The sequence below is a fragment of the Gallinula chloropus genome (assembly GCF_964237585.1).
Source record: "Gallinula chloropus genome assembly, chromosome: 10".
Taxonomy (NCBI): Eukaryota; Metazoa; Chordata; class Aves; order Gruiformes; family Rallidae; genus Gallinula; species Gallinula chloropus.
The window spans coordinates 14,159,878-14,182,135 of record NC_140095.1 but is presented as its reverse complement, the minus strand read 5'-3'; the positions used below and the strand labels follow the sequence as shown (position 1 = coordinate 14,182,135).

Sequence of the window (22,258 nt, the reverse complement as noted above, 5' to 3'; positions counted from 1 at the left end):
AGCACCAACTGCTGCAAAACCTCTGATAGCTGCACAGACCCAAGCAAGCAGATTTGGAGCTCTCCAGGCTGCAGCACTGATGTATCCAGAGAAATGGCACCACTGGGAAATGCATGCAGCGCTCACACCATCTAGGAGCACAGCAAAAGATGAAGTAGTTGTCCCATTTGTGTAGTACTGAGCCTCCAATGCAAAATTCATACTCTCAGCAAACAACTGAAAAGAGGGGGGACAAAGCTTGGGACTGCATTTTACTGAGTTTATCTGCAGCCCACAAATTTAATAGCATCATCTTTGGGGCCCCTTTGGCCTATGAAATGGTTCTGGGTCAGATGTAACCTCCCCTCTTTCCTCCAAACAGAGGAGGAGGAGGAGGGGGGAATAAAAAGAACTGTCTGTGGCCAAGCCAGGTTTTTACATATGCAACTAAGATGGGGAAATACGGCCAGTAAAAGCAACCAGTTCTGGCTGCGTGTCAGAGGCAGCATCAGATCTCTGGTGGAAACTCTTTTGCATTGGACAAAAAGGGAACATGTTAGTGAGAAGCTGTCAGGTCAACTCTACATCCCTGTTTCAGAGTCATGAGGAATAGCATGCACCCACACAAGCCATACCACAAGTGTATCTCAAACATGGCAACAGAACTGACAAGAGCTCTCTCAGTTTATTCACTAAGACTCTTGCTCAAGAAAACAACCATGTAGATCAACGAAGAACAAAACACAGAGCAGTGTTCCAGATCCTCTATAAAGGTGCCTGGGTATTCAGATGCCACAAACGTGCTGTCAATCACAATGGAAGAACATGCCTTCAAACATGGCAGTTCAGCAAGGTTACCATGGGAAATTTCACTACATATCTCTCCTGTATGCATGCTCTGGCTCCTCCCTGAAGCACCTCAGAGCCATAGCTCAGGAGAATATTGCAACAAGGTATACAAGAAAAACCCCTGTAAACCACTCTCATTCCTTACCAGTCCTGCTGAGAGACCGTGTCCACAGCAGTTTCAATTCACACTCGAGGTTCAGCTGACAGAGAAACTTCTCCAGATCCACCTCCATGGAGACAGGCCAGTATCTCCAAGCACAACATGCAGTAGAAGCAGCACTGAGCTGTTCCATACTGTTGGATTCAGTGGATGGATGTGAGACCAGGACTAGAAAGAGCAGTAAGGTTTATGAACTCTATTTCCCTGATGCGCATGTTGCCTGGTTAAGGCAGGGGGGTTGTCAATCACTTTGAAGCTGTGCCACTCTTGTCAGTAGAATTTTGCACAAATTCTAGCATTTATCTGCTGAGAAAAAGCCAGTATTTCAGTAGCACTGAGGGAGGCCAGCTGCATACTAATATCTCTGTTGAAGCTGATACCTGCTACAATATTATTTCTATACTTCTGAGGAGCACCACCACCACATGGAGCTGTCCAAAGCATTCGCCAGTTATGAGTTTGGACTTTGGGAAGCTTGATGCTCCTGAAGAAGCGAGGTAGAAGTCAGTATATCCTATGTCACAAGCATATTATCAATCCCTGGAAAAATGTTTAGTGTAAAAGGTAACTTCTGCCAAAGTCTGCTGCACCTTTAGTCATACCAGGCCCTCCCTTTGCCATGGGTTCCAGGCCTCTCCGGGCTCCTCCACATGATGTGGTTAATGTAGAGGGGTTGTGTCAGATGCTGCTGTTAGATACTGCAAAAGGCATTCAGCTGTGACAGCAGCAGGAGCTGTACAAGTGGAAGACACGGAGCTAATTGAGTAGCCTTATGGATATTTATGTTACCCATAAAGGCCCACAAGCCTTAGTGACAGTATCAGATCAGGTCAGAGTGCCAGGGAGAGCAGCATGAGGACTTTGTTCCTTTCTAGGCATCTATCAAGTGAGTGACTGAACGAGTGCGTACGTGTGTCTAGCACTTCATGTGAAACTGAGTTTTAATGAGTTGGGAGAGGACCCCGTTCATCTTGCTGAACAGAGACATTTCCTTCCCTCCCCTCCACGCAGATCAATGTGACGTCTGGATAGAAGTTATCCCTATTCCTTCCGACTACTCCATCAGGGCTGGTTACTGCCACACAGGCTTTCTGTGGCTCAGACAGCAGCTGCCTTCTGGTGAGAGGGGTCAAGAAGAGAAGGAAACATGAGAGAAGACGACTCCCAGCCAGCCCGTACCCTGTGGTACACTCTAGCCAAGCCCTGTTTTCCAACACTGTTTGCAATCTTAGTCAGTCCCCTGAGTCTCTGCACAGGAAATACTCAAGAGCAGAGGAGAGACAGGTGAGTAGGAGTATGAAGTTCATAACAATAAAGCAATGTAAAAAGGGAAATTGCTCACCATCCCTCCCAACATACAAGGTGGCACCAAACAGACTAGCAAGCAACAGGTTCGAAGCAGACCAGAGAAGCAGCTTTGCACAGTGCTTTGTTAAGTTATGAAACTGCTTGCCCCAGGAGGTTCAGGATGCCAAGTGCTTATCAGGGCTAGAAAGCTCAGGGGGAAAAAAGTTCCATCAATACAAAGATATTATGGCTGGTTTAAGCAGCTGCTGAGCTGCAAACAGCTTCAAACCCTTGCCTGTTCTTCCACCCATTTCTGATACTGCTGGAGACCCACATTTCACAGCTGAACCTCTCTCTGGCTCAAGAATAGTAGGATCAGCCAAGGAACAGAATGCTCCAGAGCTCCACAGGGGTTTCTAGCAGGCAGGGAGAGCACGTAAAGCTTTCAGCCCTCCATACCCATGACTGGCCATTGGGCTGAGGCTCCATGGACAAGGAAATGTGTTAGAAGTAAATGTGTAAGGGATGTAAGAGATTTCCACTATTGCAGGATGAAGAGTACAAATGCATACTGATGGGAGGCGTCAGGGAAGAGGAATGATACCAGCTTAAGCTGTTATTACCTTATTTGCTTTAAATACATTTTAAACAGACACTGCTAGACTCGAGAAGACTTAAACTAAACTAAGCTGATTATACTGTGATCAATAACTTACATTAAAAAAAAAAAAAGAGAAGTCACTTTTAAAGCCAGCTGTGAACCTCCACAGAGAAGCTTATGCTGCTTTGACGAAAACAGTTTAAATTTGCACTGTGGTTTTGAAGTCGGCGCCACATCCCAGCACAGATAAGCCTGAAATGTCTCTGATGTTTCCTCTCTACTCGGGGAGTTTCAAATTGCCCAGCCCCTACAAACACTCTCTGCTCAGACTCCAAGCAGCCCACCTGCAGCTCAAACACACAACTCCTGCCACTTGAAAGGAAACACACCAAAAAGCCGCTTTCAAAGAAAAACCTCCCGGCGGCTGTGTTTGAAGAGGCAGAGACAAAAGCTTTTGCAACTAGTGCAGTCTTCAGAAGCTCTCCTGGGCAGCGACTAAACGTCAGTTTTCCCTGGAGAACCCACTTCTCCCTTGAGCATCAGTTTCTACAGAGAATAACTTTGTTGGCAGCTCAGCCAGGACACTTCAGCTTGAGCAGAGGAAGCCCAAACCCATGTTCCCTGCTACGGGAGGTTCTGCTCCTCTTCTCATTGCTCTGTACAGGGCAGTGACCACAGGGCATTAACTGAAGACCAACAGAGAAGAACCTCCCTGGAAATCAATGGGATGTGCCAACATCCATGACTGAGGCTTGGGATCACTTCCACACAAGGCTCTGTTTCACCAAGGATTTCCAACTCTGACCTCTGACAGTCTGTCCCCAGAGCTAGCATTGTGTATGTCCGGGTGCAGTCTGAATATCAGCATAGAAGTGTGTCCAGGCTTTCAACCCTCTCATCTGTCATGCTCAAATCCCTTAAAACTTTCCCCTCCACTCTCTGGCATCCCAGTTTCTCTGATCTACAGATCCACAAGGAAAGCACAGCCTCTTTAGGTGAGGTAATAGCATTGTGATGTTATTCCCTCCTTGGTGCAAATGTCACTTCTCAACTTGAGTAATTAGGCTTTGAATAGAACACTTTTTCTCTCTCAGCCCCTGCTTGTACCACACTCCATCCTGTTTGGGCCCTAATTACAGAGAATAATAAATCCAGCCAGACAGTGCTTTTCTGAAGAGCAATTTGGTTTGACTTTTCCCTGCACTAATGAGTTTGTTAATAGAGGGATTTTCCTTCTCCCTCCCCTCTTCTAATCTATGTTTCCTTAAATAGCCTCATGCACATCAGTAGCTTTCCCAAGCCACAGCAGGTGATGCCTCTCCCTGACCCATCTTCTCCTCTCCTCTGAGGGAAAGAGAGGCAGAGTACTGCACCCTGCAACCTTTTCCTTCTGTCAAAGGATATGGAAAGCAAGCATGATTAATAACTGTTTGTTAACTAGCACCAGGAGGATCACTCATCAGTTCACAAGCGTGGTAGGCAGAAATGCTGGGCAGACAGAACCAGTACTGGGGCTTGGAAAGGGGTTGAGTGCTCAGGAACTTGCTCAGTTCCTGGTCCAAACAGGAAAAAAAAGGCAACACAAATCTTATAAAAACTTAGCTTTTTTTTTTTCCTCACCAAAACAAAGCTTTGAAGCATTTTATCTATCTGCCAAATGAAATCTTTCAAGCAGCCTACAGGAAAAATATTCCACCTTGGTCATTCCCCAGAGAGGAGAAGGGCTTGAAGGGGTAGATGTTCTCAAGAAATGAACAGCTTCTGCCTGTCCCTCGCTCAATAAAAGCCCTGCCAGAAAAAGGGGAAATGCAGAATCATTTCTCCCTCTCCATTTGAAGAAATAAGAACTGTATCTTCATGCCTAAGTAAAACTTCCTACCAAGGACCTTATGAAAACCCCACTCCCAATTTTTGTCCCCAGCAAATTTAATCAGCATTTGCAAGGACAGAGCTAAAGTATTTGGTATTTTTCAACTTAAGGTTGAAGCTTTGTCAGAAACAGCACCATAAATTCAACCCAAATCCATAGATGGTTTCAGTTCCCCTCACTCAGAGTAGTCCCAGAGTATTTTCACACCTGTTCTGGATCTGGAGTCACCTCCACTGACCTGAAGAGCATACAGGGGACACCCAAGTAGTTCTTTTCTTTGACCACTTAAAGTATAAGCCTAACCTGAAGTAGAAATTCTGAGACAAGGATAGAATCTGGTCAGTGTGGTGACATGTGGGGCACAGAGAAATAGCAGCGATTCTGGAGATTTCACTTCTGACTTCACCATCTGCATTTTTCCACCCTAAGCCTCTTATTTGACAGAACTATTTTCTCTTATCTGTCTGCAGCCCATCTATTATTCTATTAATAAACCGTCCTTCCCTGATGAATCACTACAATTTATCATTAAATTAGAAGATGAAATGGGCCTATCTTTTAAAAACAAGGAGATTAACTACTACCAACAGGATATTTCTCCATTATAAAACTCTATCTTCCTCACCAGATGCAGGAGCAGCATTGTTTAAAGCAGCCCTAAGGTGATCCAAGGTGGGATGGACAACCAGGGAGGTGACATCCTGCTGTATAAGCATATGGATAAATCTAAAAACAACTGTGAAAGAAAACACATGGCATTGTGACTATGATTCACTCTGGAGTTTTCTTATACTACAACTGAAAAAAAAACAAGTTTAACTTGGATGAGGCTGCCTGGAACTGATACAACAAATCACAGTCTAGATAACACAAACTGTTTCTTGACACATGCATCAGTGATTAATCACACAACAAAAGGTCAGTTAATAACAGAATTCAACTAAATATGAAGCAACTTTCTGCTGAAAGCCCACACCAACCTCTCACATCATTTTTTTAAAACCATATAGGTCCCAAGATCTGTCCCTTAAACCACAGAAATTTACCACCAGCACCAACACAGAATGTATCCTCAGCTCCACTGTGGTCAGTGAAGCAGGTTTGGTCCTCACAAACGCTCCTGGATCATTTCATCCCCTGGACACAATGTCTCTGTGAAATTTAAATTGTGTTTACCACCATGGCTTGGATCTGATCTGCTGTATGTGGCAGACTCAGTGTTTCCCAGGGGATGTTTATGCCCCAAAATTGGTGCCAGGATTGGTAGATCAAGGCTTGAGAGGAAGACAGCCCCTGCACATACACATACACACACCCATCTCCAGAAAATCACTCCACTGCAAGGGCTATGCTTGGCTGCTTGACTTTCCTCCCACATCCAATCACCTTTACTGTCAAAGTCAGCCTTGGTAGGGTGTAACACAAGTCAGCACTACACATCACAGAAAAAAAACCCTGCAGTATCATTCCCTACCAATCCCCAGATCCAGCCTCTTCACACACCTAGTTAGCTGTGTCCAGAATTTAGGAAGTTATTTGCTTTCCTTCTTGAATGCTAAGGAGATAGTCCATCTTCTGCCCTCAGGTCTGCAGTACAGAGAGGAGAAATGTGGGATTTTATGCCACTGTCACTGTTTGCCTGCATGGAACTTTCTTCTGTAAGGAGCACTGGCAACTCAGGGCAAAAATAACCCTACAGAAACACCCTTCCTACACGTCAGTGTACTCCTCTGCTCCAGATGTGATCTCTTCTGGAAAAAACACACTCTGGCTGGGCTATTCACAAGCCTGTGTAAAATTCCTGCAATGAAGGAATCTATTAATTCCAAGTAGGAGCTCATTCTCTAAAGAGCTGCTGATAAAATGGAACTGATAAAACGGAGGTAATTTAAAGGTCAGATGAATTCCAGCTCATGTTCATCCTGCCTATAATGGAACATCACCAGGATGCTTCATCAGCAAAGGGGCATTTTTGTATGTTGTTTTAGGGAGGTTTATTATTTTTTAAGAAAAATTGCTTATCTGTAACAGAGACTCCAAATGCCTGATAGGAAACCTTCCCACATTACTCTACCCAACAGCTGCCTGCCTGGGTGTCCCTTTCTGGAAATTAAATTTCCTATCATCTTTTTATCATGCTTTGGAGACAAGAAATAGGAACAAAATGCAGCATTCACATGAGCAGCAGAAGCAAGAGTTGAAACTGATCGGTCTGCATTAATTCAAGCACTCAAGAGATGAGCACAAGACAAATTACTGCTACACCCAAACACATTCCTTCCCCTTTGGCCTGTGCCATGATGCTCTTAACCAGTCAGGTTCAGATGCCCACACCATCCCTTTGCTTGACATTGGGCCCAAAAGCCATGAGGGTTGGGATTGGAGCCAAATGTCAGGTCTCATTTATACCAGTGTTTTCTCAGGTCACTAAATGAAAAAAAAAAAAAGTATTAATTATTTCTTCTCCCTTTTTACATTGGAATAAACTGTATCAGAGAAGGGTGTTTGCACCACAGCAGAAACAAGCCTTTCATGGTAGGCATGACTCGATGATCTTATTAATGTTTATGAATACGTAAAGGGTGAGAGTCAGGAGGATGGAGCCAGGCTCTTCTCAGGGATGCCAGTAACAAGGGGCAGCGGGTGCAGCTGGAGCAGAGGAAGTTCCATGTGAGTGTAAGGAGGAACTTTTTCCCTGTGAGGGTGATGGAGCCCTGGGACTGGTTGCCCAGAGAGGCTGTGGAATCTCCTTTTCTGGAGACATTCAAACCCACTGGACACATTCCTGTGTGATTTATTCTGAGTCATCCTGCTCTGGCAGGGGGGTTGGACTAGATGATCTGTTGAGGTCCATTCCAACTCCTAATGTTCTGTGATTCTGTGGTGAGACTCAGGGATCCAAACTCAAAGGAGAAACTCCAGAGAACTGAATATGTTGGACCAGACCGGTTTTCCCCCTCAGTGCCCCATTTTCAGATGAGAACTGAAAGACGTGGCCATTGGAAGGCAGCCACTTCCAGGGTGTTTGGCTAATAGTGCACTGAAACCCTGAGATCATCACATGCTGAAGAAAAACTGTTTCCATTCAGAAGGATGTGGCAATGTAGCTGCATCTAAACAGCCTCAATTCCATGTGTAGTTAAACTAGTTTTGTTCCCACCATTTACAGTTTTTTGAGCATCTAGAGGCAGTCAATACACAAGGTCAGGTTCCCTGGATGTTTGACCAACTGGGGAAGCCAGCAGATCCCCTTCTTCCCACTTTCCTTATCTCATCTAGACATCAGTGAGGTTCTGTGTGCTCATCTTGCCCAATTCTCATACAAACACACCTAGACTGGTCCTAAATACAATTAGGATTTTTGGAAGTATTTAAACAGACTAAGAACTTGGACAAAGAATAAACCTGACCACAAAGAGAAGCAACAGCAGCTGTAAATTGATGCCTCCCAATTCATCCTGACCTGATGTAAACCAAAAGCAGCAGTAAGCAGTGGGAAGCAGCACAATAAGAGGGGCCAAGGAACAACTGCAGGTACCCTGAGCACGGGGATCACTGGGGATTCTGCCTTACACCCTTTGGCTTCTCACACACGTTTCTCCAGAAGTCCTGCAGATTTCAGGTAGTACCTTGAATTGCTTGCCATCTTCATACCCCCCTGCCTCAGCATCTGCTATTGGAACTTGCCTGAGACAAAAGCCTAGGCTATAGCTGGACTTCCTACAGTGCTTCCAGGGTGCTAAGGTTGTATGTATATGTCTAGAGTCCAAGTAAACAGGGACTTAAACACCATGAAATCCAATCTACATACTTTTTCCTCATCTTTTACACAGCCTATTATTTACTGACTGAACTCCACAATCTCTGAAATGCCCGTCAGGGTTACACTGAGAAACTGAGTCTGTCTGCAACATGTGAAGCTTCTCTGCTGCCAGGATGCAACTGGTGTGGGGTCCAGATAAACTTCCCCTCACTAACCCAAGAGACAGGGCTCATCTGGCTTTTCTATTTTCTACTGCACCAACAGACCATCACAAACAGATCTCTTCTTCTCTCCAGCCTGTTCTTTGCCTCCATCCTTCACATGCTCCTCCCAAATCCCTATAATTAATATTAAACGTTACAGTTTTGTCCCATTAACACAAATTGCCCTTTCCCGAGGCAGATTAAAGAGTTTCCACTGGGGATTTCTTCTCTCCTTTACAATTTTGTTTCTGTGATCAGTGCTGTCTATGTCTCTCACTAGCTCCTAGGGGAAAGGAGTGGGAGGGAAAGTGAAGACAAACACTTATTAGCAACTCCTTTGAAGAGCTGGTGATTGCGAATTAAATTGATTATTAACTCCCATCTTACCAACGAGGCAGATTCCCCTTCCCTCCTTCTGCTCCTCCTATGGGAATGCTAATTGAGAATCACATAAGTCACATGCTTAAAGCTTCACCCAAATAATTTACTGCGCAGCATAAATCAACAGACTTACTTTCCCTCCATTTCTTTTTGGGGGCAATGCTCAGTGAGGAACACATGCACATAAGCTTCTAGCACATATAGACCTGTCAGCATGAGAGTACACATGCATTCCCATTTGCATGACCCTTCCAGTATGGTTCTTGGAACAGGAAAGAAACCACATGATGGCCCTGAGGCAGCTCTAGTTATTCCTAGCTAAGTCCTCTATGATATTTTATCCCTGAATCCTTAAGGGGCATTCAGGGACAGACCTGAATCATCAAACACATCACCTACATCCAGCATCACAAGGGCTGGCAGAAAGTACCCCAGCACACATACCACCACACAAAACCCCATGTACTGCCACAGCCAGACATCTCTGGGTCTTTACTCTGACTACTTTGCTCTGACCAGGAGCACCCAAAAGTACCTTAAGTCCAGAAGAGCAAGACATGCTGGTCCCTACTAAAAATCCCCATTCACCACCAAAATCTGTGGCCACCTACAAACTCTGTAATCTGTCAAAATATACTCCACAGCCCCATCACCTCTGCAATCACAGAGACAACTGGGAGACAGCTGAGATTCTAAGAGCACCAGACCCGGTTGGACCAGGGAAGAGCCCAACCAGCCAGTGTCACTGCAGGCTTTGGACAGAAAGTAAATCAATTCTGAGTCTGTCAGACCAAGTGAAAAGAAACATGCACGTTATCTGGTTTGTTAAAACACTCTCTAAGTAAATTACTATTTCTGGAGCTGTGATAGAAATATAGAATGGTCTGGGTTGGAAGGACCCCAAGGATCATATAGTTCCAACCCCCCTGCCACAGGCAGGGCCACCAACCTTCAGGCCTGAATCTACACAAGGTTGCCTAGAGCCCCATCCAACCTGGCCTTGGATAGTAAATAGATAACTGAATTTAGATACTCACATCATCACCAAGAAAATCTGGCCAATGAAAATACACTATGACAGCTCATCATGATAATTAAAACCAGTATTACAATGCAATTTCAGATCTATGAAATTAAATGCATGCTTTGAGTGAATAAGCTATTTATAATCAAGGTGCATTTATTTAATGTACAGCAAGCCTCTTATAAAATCTGAATTAAATGCAGAACTACTTGTAGACACATTGCATTTATTTAAAGTGTTTCAGGATGCAGCAGCTTTTTCAGAAGAGAGAACTTAATCAGTCCCCTGAGCTTTCCCTCCTTCTGCTAAGACAAGGAAAGTGCAGCTGTATTGATTTCTAATACACAGCACTGCCACGTGACCCATTTTATTGGGCCAACAAACTGTTTAACAGACAAGGTCCCAGAGGTCCCAGGTTTTATACAGGAGCATAGACACACCCTCTATAGATAGCTGATGTAATGTTAACTGGAATTTACAAGATAATGCATCATATTACCCAGTGCCAGGAGCAGAGCCTGTACCTCAGCCTGCCTGAAGTCCATAGTAACACCCTCTTTCATTTGTTTATTACTTTGCCCACCTTCTGCTGTCACAACATTTTCTCTGCTGGGTTTCTTCTTAGCTTTCCACCAAAATAGCACAGAGTTTTTGAGAAAAATATGTTGTTTGTCAAGGCTAAAAAAGCCCATCCCTCCATATAATTTATATAGGCACTAACCTATTATGAATAATTTAGATTTAGATTTGGTGGAGCTTCCCAGTGAGACTTGCCCAACTTCAGTCAAATTATGAGTCCTTGGAAAGCCTCAGAGAAGTTCTTACGTATTACTAACTCCATTGGATTGGAATTAGCTCCTAGGAGAGCAAGGACACAAGCAGATGTAGTTATTCCTGCACAGTCTTCAAGTTCTCATATCCAAGATATTCCATTTCTGGAATGCTGAGACTTGCAGGAGACTTCTCTGGGATTCCCTAGATTTGCCAGGAACAACAGTTAAATGAGAAGCAGCCCATTTCCAGGACCTGAAGACTATTTGCATGTGGGATAAAGTAAACAATGTGACAATTCACCTCTGGAAGCCACAAAATGGATCAAATCTGAATGTCAGTTCTTTATCCCAGTAGAATTCAACAAGTAGGAAAGCTGCAATCTAGCAGCCACAGAATTTAGAAGAGAGGGGTTTTCTAGTTTAAAAATCCAGAAGTGATAAAGGTTTTCTGAAGAGATGGGTGACACTTATGTGGGAGAAAGAGGCTTTGGAAGTTCTTCAATATTTCTTGGAATGAATATACACATCTTTGGGGCGGGACACATGAGACAGCTCAGATTTGCAAGCACTTCCCCTGTGAGAGGCTCGAGGGGATATCTTGGAAGTACAACAAAATACCTTTCTGGAAAGGTACCTGCCCATTTTTGCTGGAGGATTAGAAAGAGGAAACTTTTACCAAACCTGCAGGAATGTTTCTACATACAGAACTGCTCTCTGGATTACATATCACACTACATGTCATGCAATGATATATAAAGATTACATACCATACTGCCAAGGGTTTGGGAGCTATGATATTATGCTGGGTTCCCACAACATGTGTGGAAACCTCCCTCACACAGCTGAAACAATTTAGGAAAAAGAAGGAAAAAGAGAAACAAGGAAGATGCTGTCAAATAAAATTCTCCATCAGTAGTTGAAAGGGTTGATTTTCCTACGGGTAAGTTGTTTAAGAGGAGAGGGGGAGATTTCTTCTCATAAGTAAGAGTCTCTCCTAGACCGTGACACATTACATGAAGAGTTAAAAAACTGAGTTGTATTTGCACTTCCATGTACAAGCAGAAACGTGCAAGGACGGGTTTTAGCATCTGCTATATTCAGACAACAAGCCAAAGGGGAATACAACATCACCAGCTTCTTGGGTTCCCATTGAAAGATGCCCATTGATTTGATTTACTGCCTTTTGTTTCCAGCCGACAGCTTCATAGATTTGGTAATCAAGCAGCAAATGCAAAGTGAGGCCATGTCTGGTCATAGGCATGGAGATTTAATGAGAGGATTGTGATTCCCCATGTCTCAGCCAAGCTGTTTCTCACTCTCAGTGTTCCATGTCTTCCCTGAAACCTAACAAAGCCTTTTCTCTCTGCACAGCCCACATAAATCACTTTTGTCCAATTCAATTGCCTTGGTAAAGAACTATTTTCATGGGGAAGGAAAGCTATATAAAAGAAAAATGCTGGCACTGCTCACCATCATGAGCAGGCTGCAGTTTCTTTTCTCTGATTTGTCCAAAGGAAATGCATAACACCACTCCAATTTTTTACCATATAGAATTGCACTGATGTTTGGGAAAAAAAAAATAAAATCAGAGCTAGCATATTTTTACCAAAAAAAGAAAATCTATTCTGTTTACATCCTGGGTTTTACACTTCCATTTCTTTTAATAAATACAGGCCACTGATGCTTAACAGGAATTTGTGAAGGCTTTGCAACTTATCTTTGCCAGGCATGCAGCAGGTAAAGGCACTTTGTGGTAGCTGGACCATAGGCACAGAAGCTACCCACAAATATTTAGATATTTTCAAGAGGGAAGAGAATTTTAATTCTGGTAGGAAAAGCAATCTTGTAGTCAAGGCAAAAAGAATTGTGATCTAGGGAATTCAGTGTTCTTCAATGTATGCCTTTAAGAATACTCACTGCACAATTGAAAGGTTGTCAATCACGAGTATCTCAGTAAAATCAAAAGAATCCACTCACTAATGGTAGCAGTTATTTAGAGATGGAGCCTCATCAAGTAGAGCATTTCCAAGCTTGTGTCTGTGTTCCCTCCATTCAGATTTGGCAGAGGACAAGTCAAAGATGACTGCCAAATTCCCTTTGGTGAGTCCAATGTCTAACACCCTTCTCCAACTGGTGAATCAATGATATCCCATGAAGTGTGGAAAACAGAGCACAACCAACAAACTTTGCAGGCCTTCTGTGGTGGGAATTTTCCCCAAGCCCTGGGCAGACAGTAGGCTGAAAGATGGCATGCACCTGTCATGGGCTTTCACTGGGTAAACTACAAAGAAATATATAGCCCAAGGCAATGACAAGCTACTTAGCAAATGTGCTAAAATCTCTGTTCCCTGTCTTTCACCTGAGGCATGAGACACTGTACCTTGAGGCAAGGATTTTTAGGTGAGGTAAGCATCTCGATTTACACACATCCCAGATGAAATTTTCAAGCGGCCCCTTTCACCTCCACTAGAATTTCCAGAAACAATTATCACTAAACCTAGTGCAGACATGCTCTTAGTAACCCAGCCCTACATCAGCTCTCTGCCAGGAACAGTGGGGTAAAAGCAAGAAGGGTAAAAGCACTGGTTTTTATGAAGACCGAACCAGTGGTTCAATTCTGTGATGCTCAAGTAAATTTCTGCAAGTCCACAGGGTGACAGTTGCAAGCAATAAAATAAACCTGAGCAATAAGTCTTTTGCCTAATGACCTCTCAAAAACCACTGCTTACCCCATTATGGAATGACAGTTTTGGATGGCAGAGAAGCAGACAGAGCTGCCACTCCTTATGAGTAAAATAACCTCAAATCACATCCACTAACTCGGACAATTCAAGAGGACTGTGATACAGAAGCAAGAAACACATTCTATCAGAAGGAGGCCACTACTGATACATCTCAGCAGTGCTACCAACCCTGAAGGCATCTCAGGTGGGTGAAAAGCCCTTTCTTGTGATATTACAATGGGAAAACTTGCCCTGTTATCAGCACTTTCTCATACTTTGGGAATGGAGCTGTTTCATAACTCCCTTCAGAGTGAAAAAGCTTCATTAAAGTGGATGGAGGATCAGACTCCTTTTTTATTCATTAAAAGAACAGGGATTCTACAAGACTTCTTTTTATCCTTTACATGTCTGACATGTAAATATTTCCATTGCCAAAAGCTTTATTAAAAAAAAAAAAAAAAAAAAAGAGAAGGAAAAAAAAAGCTGCAGCTTGTTTCTTTCACTCCAGAAGACAAATTATGCTGGTTGGTCCTATGAGTGAATTGGGGCATGTAAGAGGATGTTTGAGTATCTAAACACTTGGACAGTGAGGGGCCACTTCAAGCATCACTGACTGTCCTCTCCTGATTTACTTTCCAAATTTGCTGTTTGCAGTAAAAATTTTCCTCTAAAAAAGGTTCCCCATCTTGGTGTCTCACACAGTCTACTGAGCTCACAAGACAACTGAATCCATTCCAGTACACAATGGGTTTGTTTCCCTCTATCTTTACAAGCTTTGTTTTTTAATCCACAACAACATGAATGAAAGGGGTGATGTGAACTGCTCTAGGTCTGCCCCATACGCTTCTACCTCTGCATAAGCATCTCTAAACCAGGTGCCTGCTCACCTCAAAAGTTCTTTCATTTATAAGCCAGGTACAGAGTAGAAGAGTTTAATTTCTGCGGCACCTGAGGGCTGTTCAGGCAGGAGCAATAGGCTTCCCAAAACCAGAAGCTAAGATAATGTCTCCAACATCATGTTCAGCACCTGAGAAGTTCTGGCAGGACTGGCTGTAAAAGCAGCTTCAGCTTGTTTTTCATTCATGGAGTAACATAACCAAAAAATTCTCACTGGCCAAGATCTTTGAAAGAAACAGGACTTCTGGGTTGCCCTGGAATTGCCTGGTAATTATTCTGTACAAGTCAGAAAATAATTAATTTATGACCTGGAAGTAGAAGTGGGGTTTTGTTTGGGTTTTCTTAGGGCTACAAGGCCCATGCTGCTTTCTTGTAATATAAATTATTACAGTGAGAAGCCTACGATATGCAGGCATGACTACTCACAGCTCAAGTGTCATTGTACAACATACAGGACATGGAAATCAGGACCACTAGGGAAAAAACAACCATCCCTTCTTTATTTCTTCCTCTTCAGGGACTACTGCCTTAACCTCATTCATGCACCTGACACGGGAGGCAAACACACTTTCAGGTCAGGAAGATCTGAGTGCAAGCATTTCACTCAGCCTTCTGCAAATGTATAGTCTGTCATGAAGTCATTCTAGCACAGGGTTTCACATCACTTCCAAAGGGTCTACGATCACAGATTGGGTATCACTAGTCTCATGGAGGCCATGTTTCTAGTGATGAGAAATCAATACAGCCCCTAATCTACTTGTCAAGAAATATATTGTCCAGGAGTGTGAAGGCCAAGGACAATCTATGTAATGGTGCTTTTTGCAGAGAACACCACATGGGTGTGCATGGCTGTAAAAAGCTTCCTCAAAGGGAGGTAGCTCAAAGTATCAAGGTAAGTTTTCCTCCAGATTAAATAAATAAATAGATGTTTAGAAGTAGTTGATGGGTAGCAGTCTGGTCCTTGGTTCCCCCAAATGTTTTTTTATCTGCTCTGTATCTTCAGCTTTGGGTCATCCCATCAAGAGCTCAGATTGCCAGTACTGTACCTCAGAGTTTTGTGCCTCTCAGCATTCTTTATCCTGGGTACAACTCCTACAAAAGGGTCTTTATGAAACTAGGAGATAATTTTTTAAGGATAAACCATATATGATGGAGGACTTCACTAAGCTCTAATGTATTGACTAAATTTGGCTTTGTAACTTTAAGACAAGTTCTATTTCTATGATTAGACCTATAATTTTTAAACAAATGAGGCAAAAGAGTGTTAACAGTGATATTTGGTCTGAATTTCAGCCAAAAGTATCAATCACCTACACCGCAAATCCCTCAGGTCCATCCCTAGTGGCCTTCTAGCTTTAGTCTGTGAGTTCTATTGAATTTCCCGTGCAAAAATCTCCACCAATTGTTTTCCACGGATCCACTGCACATCAAAACAGAATTTATCACACTTTTCACCAGAGCTGAATTTTAAACATATCTTTGAAATATGGATAAAAGGAACCTTTACATTAGTTCCAATGAATTTTTTTATCTCTGTATGTTTTTAGTATAAATTCTTGAGTAAACAATGGCATAAAATCTTCCTGTAATGTCTTGTAATTTTAACAGCAATTATTAAAAAAGGAAGAAAAAAAAGGAGAACAAAGAATAAAAGGAAAAAAGAAACAAGGAAAAAACAAATTAAAAAGGTAAAAAGAAAAAAGAGAAAAGGAAAAAAAAAAGTGTCCTGGGTTGTTAAGTTTCTAAGACAATGGTATTTAGTTGAACCATCTTGCACTGAAATAGATTAGTACATGTAGAAATTAACTGAATAGGAACTTATTTCATAGAAATCTTTGTAAAATTCCCTGAACTTAACATTAATTTAAATTTTTTTTCATCTGTTCAGTGTCAAAAGACAAGTAGTGCTGCTGTAGCAATTAGAATCTCTATCTTGGGAAGCACAATCCAAGTTCTTGGGGCACTGTTCCCTCATTAGCCATTCTCCAAAGAACAAACTGACAGTAATGGATTTAGCATTCCCAAGATATGCTGAGTGTACTTCACTGCTATACTAGCCACTTCTTCACCGAAAATCCTGTCATTTATTTGGAGAAGGAAGTATCTGTGTGTCCCTGTTCAGCTTGAAGGAGTTCATCCCCATATGTGACTTCATTATGAGAATTTTAATTTTAAAGAGGCAAAAGTAACTAAACCTGGCTCTGCCTGCCATAAAATCCAGAGATGAAAAACACATCAAGAATGAAATCAACTTTGCAGTTGTGAATGAGGCTTTAGGTCAATTCTTCACACAGGATGCATGTTCAGCTCACCACACAGTCATTTCCAAGACCTTCTGGGTTACCCTTGTCTTTCAGAAATACTGTCAACTATCAAAAAGAAAACGAACTCACAGGCTACCAGGAACATTGAAAGATTCATTACCTTCACAAAGGCACTCACTTGCATTCTTCAAAGGGAAAGGACCAGGGAGGAACCACGTGCAGGAAACTGGGGGAGCAGATATTCCCTGACCCTCATAGATTAAAAAAAAGGAAGAAAAAAGAAAAGGCCATAGTTGGGAAGTCAATCTTTTCAGCCACAAAAGACTTGTATGTACTGACAGACATAGCACCTGTGTGGACATTGGTCCTCATGCTCACCCTTTTTACAGGTATCCACAATATTTAGTTAAGTGCTGAAATGACATTAAAAGCATTATGCACTTTTTTTATTTTTCCAAGCATTATTTTTCCCATGGCTCCTTGTGTCATTGTCTGAAAAGACTGATTTCATCCTTCCCATCAAAAGACCTGATCTGCTTCTACTATACAAGGAATCAAAAAAAGTCATACTGCAATGAACACTTATGGTTACAGGTGCGTTTCAGTAACTGTTCTGGATCACACTCTGTCTTTGACTTTTAATTAATAAATAAACACCACTCAATTATTTTTTGCTATTTATTACTTGCCACTCTATGAAGAATAAAATTTGGAAAGCCTCAGACATAGTGACTGAGCTTTTGGGAGAGGAGACAGGCTGGAAGACAGTATCTCGTACAATTGCCTTATAGAATTAACCATGACTTCAATTTATCCCCTTGTTCAGCCTACATGTTTGACTTCCAGTGGATCTTGTGGCAGTTCCATGTTTCTGCACTGGGGATACAACATCTGCCCAGCAACAGCAGCTTCTTCTTCTTGAAGGGTCACAGCTTGGAGGATCCCTTCAAGGCCATAACCCTCACAGTCTTGGAAAGACTTCTAACTTTGTCAGTCCTCATGCCCACAGACCCCAAGACAAAAGTGTTATTTCACAAAGCCTGTGTCATATCCCTGTCTTTATCTCCCTCCACAGCTGCATCTCATCCCACCAGCCACCTAATGGCCCATTCTTGATTACAGTCATATCCCATTTCTAGTAATGAGCATTTGTAGACTAGCCAGCCATGATATCACTGAAGATTAGCATCTCATATAGAAAGCATCAGAAGCCAGTGCCTGGAAAAATGAAAACCAGTTGTCCATCTATCTAAAACATAAAGAACAAGTGGAGAGAAACAGAAAAAACACCAGCTGCACTGGCTGGACCGAGTCATTACTGAGTCCTCAGCCATCAGCACCAATTGAAAGGTTTGATTCACCATAAAGAAGGATAAAAATCCAGTTCACCTCCAGTGAAAACAGTAGTGAAATTATTATGATAAAACAGAGACAAGATATAGCCCTCTGTCATAGAGCAAGTGTCCTGCAACCCCAGCAACTTCCATTCCAATAAGGTAAGCCCAGAACTATACAGAATGCAGTCCCATCCGTCAGTTGTTGCACTAGTGATGTTTCACTGCCAGGCATGACTTTTAAAACTCTGACCTGCACCTGAAAGCTTAGATGTAAATACTGACCTCTTAAATGAGAGGACATGTTATCCTACTCCAGCAGTTACACTGCAATAACCATCTTTGTGATGTCTCACCTTGATCAGAAACCATTGCTCAAGGCCCAGAAAGAAAGTGACACAGAAAGCTTCACCTACTGCAAGTTTTACAAGACTCGTCTGCTTAGAAGCAAACTAATAAAACCAACATGAACACACAGCAGGTAATTCTAATTTTAAGTGTTTCTTTTGACATCATAAATTATCTTCAACTCTGTCATTTCTACAGGCGTTTCCAGAGAAAGACAAATGCCTTTCAAAAGCATTTTCATATGGCTTTCCTTTTCTATTCACAGCAAAACACATAACACAGAAGGCAGAGATCTCTTTGGGGTCCTACTGATAACATGTGCAAAGCTGACATCCCTTACATTCCTGTTTCCTTTGATTTTACTCCCTAGTCTAAACCATCTTGATGCCTAAACCTGCTCCAAGCATCTGTTGCAACCTGGATTTGCCTCTGTTTCCTCAGATGCCAAAGCAAATAATACTATTGCTCTCCTGTAAAAAGAGATGTTTGAAGACCAGCAGAAGAGTCCCCAGGCCCACAAACGCACTCAGTCACCATCGTCACCAGGATAGATGACAGTAAAGCAGGTAAATTCTTTCCCTGGAAAACCCTTCCAGGCACAGCTGTGAAGCCTCTTTATGTCATATACAAACAGATTCATCTTTCTCAATACTGTGCACTGCCACCCTGCTCCTGTAAGCCAAGGTAACGCAAGGAGAGAAAAGGGGGACAAAAGGCAACATGTCCAAATTCCTTTGGTATAAAGATCAAACTTACAACCAAGAGAAACCTCATGAGACAGTCACATGTCTTACAGCACCCATTTCTAAGGGAACCAAAAGGCTGATTAGCCTCTAGATTTAACCCACGGACACCATGAGTTGATTCTGACTCCTGCTCTTTGTCCTACTTCCCCATAAAAATGCAGGGAAACACCATTTCTTTCTCTCCTTCTATGCAGGTCATTGTTAACACTCCCAGTCTGGAGCTCCTCCTCTGGTGTGTCAGCACACAGGGGGCTGGAAAAGCAGTGACAGAGGTTCATCCATGTGGGAATAAAGACCAGGAGAGAAAGTACAGCGGTGTGCCAGCAAACAGCAGGTAAGAAATGCTACCTGGAATTGCATCCCCAGGAATCTCCAGGAATTGAAATCAAAGCCTGTTATTAATCCAGCTAGACATCAAGACTCAGTAGCTGGAGTAAATCAGATTAAACTCATACTATATCAGTGGCTAGAAGCCAGAAAGGTCTTTTGGATTATAACCCAGAGGATGCAAATAAAAAATAAAATTTAAAAAAACCCAAACAAACAAACTGCAAAACAAAACAGGAGACAAGAAATATCAGGTGAATGTGACTACTGTAATAACATCCTTTGAGATATAAAGTGAGAAGAAGAACTTGGTTATTTCTTAGTCTGGGGGCTATAGTAGTGGCAGAGCAAGCAGCCCAAGCAGCCCATTTCACACCCACCCTCCCAGCATGGGATGGGACACACCTTTGCAGAGATTAAAAACAGGTTTTCAAGGGTTAAAAGCAACTCTCTTTGCCACAGGGAGTTTTGCAAAGCACAGGACAAGTAAATAAAATGGAACTTAAAATCTCACAGCAGAACAAGAGAGAAGAAAGAAACACTAGATTATCTGGGGGAGCTAAGTTCTAGCTTCAATTCTCAGAAGTTGCTGAGAAGCCAAGCAGAGTGACACGCTGACAAAGTGACTAAGAAGCCCATCCCTCCCCACCCTGACCACCACACTCAGCACCCTGCGAGCACAGGGAGCCCAGGGTGATGGAGCTGAGATAAGAAACTGCTAAATGCTCCTTACCTGCCCTGGCCTTGGCTCTGGTGTTTGCCAAACCTCTTTGCAAAACCAAATACAAAAGAGAACAAAATAAATAAAGCAGAAAGAAAAAAAAAATATGTTTTTAAAAGCCACAGACAAAACAACCAACAATCAAACAAGCACAAAAAACCCCAATACCACGGAGGTGTTCCTTAAAAGCCAACAGCCACACACAGCAACTGCTGGCCAGGCAGGTCTTCTGTGAGATGGAGACTTAAGGCACGTTACGCTTGCCCTGCCAAGGGAGACGATTTCAGAGACTTCTTAAAAAGACAGCAATTCGGGTTAAAAAAATTGAAATAAACCAAAACGTATCAGCGCTTTAAAGGTTAACAGCTTCTGCTGAACAACATGCGTTTATCCAACCACGTCCTAGAGTAGTTTTTTCAGCCCCGAGACCAATGAGCACAGCTAAGAGGAGGGCCTTGGGATGGTGGAGAGGCTGAGTTGCCCCCTCCCCTCTGCCTTCCCTCTTCTCCACCTTCCCCCTCACTCCCCCCCTCCCTTTTTTTTTTTCTTCTTTTTTTTTTTTTTAGTTTAGTAAATTAATGCAGCAAGAAACTCCCAAGATCTGGCGAGTCCTAGCAGGGGAGAGAGGGCAGAGGGGAAATGAGATGCATTAGGAGGACACTGAGCCACTTTCTTTCTGAGCACAATGGGAGTGCTTCCCAAGAAACTTCCCCTTCGCTCCCCTCCGCTCTAGCCCTGAGCAATGGGACACCTTCCCTACAGCAGCAATAACTTATTCGGGAGGAAAATAGCCCAGGAAGCAGGAATCAACAGCAGCCAAACAGCGGGCAGGAAAACAACACAACCGGGACTGCAGCACGGCTCCACACTGACAAATTCCTGTGGATGTAATTAGGAAGACACCCTGGCTAGCAGCGGAGATTAAAGCCCTGGGTCGTTGAGGGTCGTGTGTGTCCCCCCTCCCATCCTACCCCCACCACCCTGATGGCAAACCTACACCCCCTGCGTCTCCCCCTCTCGCCAGCCTGATGTCCGGAGCGAGATCCCGCTGAAGGGAGATTTCGGTGCGGGAAGCCTGGTCCTCCGGCCCCGAGCATCACTGCAGTGGCGGTGGCGGGGGCACAGGCGGAGAGGAGGGACGAGCCAAGGCAGCGCCGGAGCGGAGCCGCCGGCCGCTCGGCAGCCGCCCGCGGAGCGCCGCGCACCGCCGCTCTCCAGGGTGCTGATCGGGGCGACCGTCAGGAGCTGTCCGGGGTGCTGAGCGGAGCCCTACCCTCCACCCCGCTACTATCCCGGGTGCTTCCCCCGGCCTTCCCCCTGCCCAGCCTGCCCCGGGAGGGGTGGCTCGCTTCCCCTACCGATTCTCCCCAAGTGCCGGGTTACTTTATTGGCCAATCCCCACCGGCCCACCCCTCCCGGAGTACAAAAAAAAAAAAAACAAACCCCAAAACAAAACCAACCAACAAAACAACGAGAGCTGGAAAAATGTGCAACGTCAACGCGCTCGGAGTCTACGTGTGGGAGACGATCGTTTTCTTCAGGTAAGGCTCGGCTTTACGGGAGGAGTGTGCGCGCACCGGGCTGGGCTGTCGTGCCCACCCCAAGCTCGGGGCACAGCCCCCCCGCCCCAGGCACAGCCTCAGCCTTAGGACAGACAGCTCGCGTGGCTTTTCTCGGAATGCCTTTTCGCCTGCTCTCGGTTCCCCGAGCTTGGTTTTCCCGGCACAGCCCCGGGCTCGGGACTTTTCCGCGGTTTGGGGAGTTACTCCGTTTAATTAGCACCGCAATCTCGCTAAACCGCAGTGCTGAAAACACCGGCCCCGGCTGGTTGCAAAGTGACAACTAGTGGCGGCTGGGAATGCTGCACTTCAATTTGCCCGGGTAAATATCCCCACCTCGCCCCCTCCTCATGCTCAGATTGCAGGTTAAGGTGAGTTCCGTGGGATGCTTTCACTGCTTAGCGAGGTTATCTAGCGAAATCTTGGGACTGCTCTTCAGGGAGGGCTCA

At 43.8% G+C, this 22,258-nt stretch overlaps 1 protein-coding gene across 2 annotated transcripts in view; it reads left to right on the top strand.

Moving 5' to 3' along the window:
- Window positions 1-21,735: 21,735 nt before the first annotated feature.
- Window positions 21,736-22,258, top strand: part of GLRA1 (glycine receptor alpha 1) — a gene marked incomplete at both ends in the record, with an annotated part of 39,769 nt that continues 39,246 nt past the window's right edge. For both annotated transcript variants that reach the window (XM_084268606.1, XM_084268605.1), the window contains one exon: window positions 21,736-21,791. In XM_084268606.1, the coding sequence (XP_084124732.1) occupies window positions 21,736-21,791 (56 nt within the window). The remainder of the gene's footprint in view (window positions 21,792-22,258) is intronic.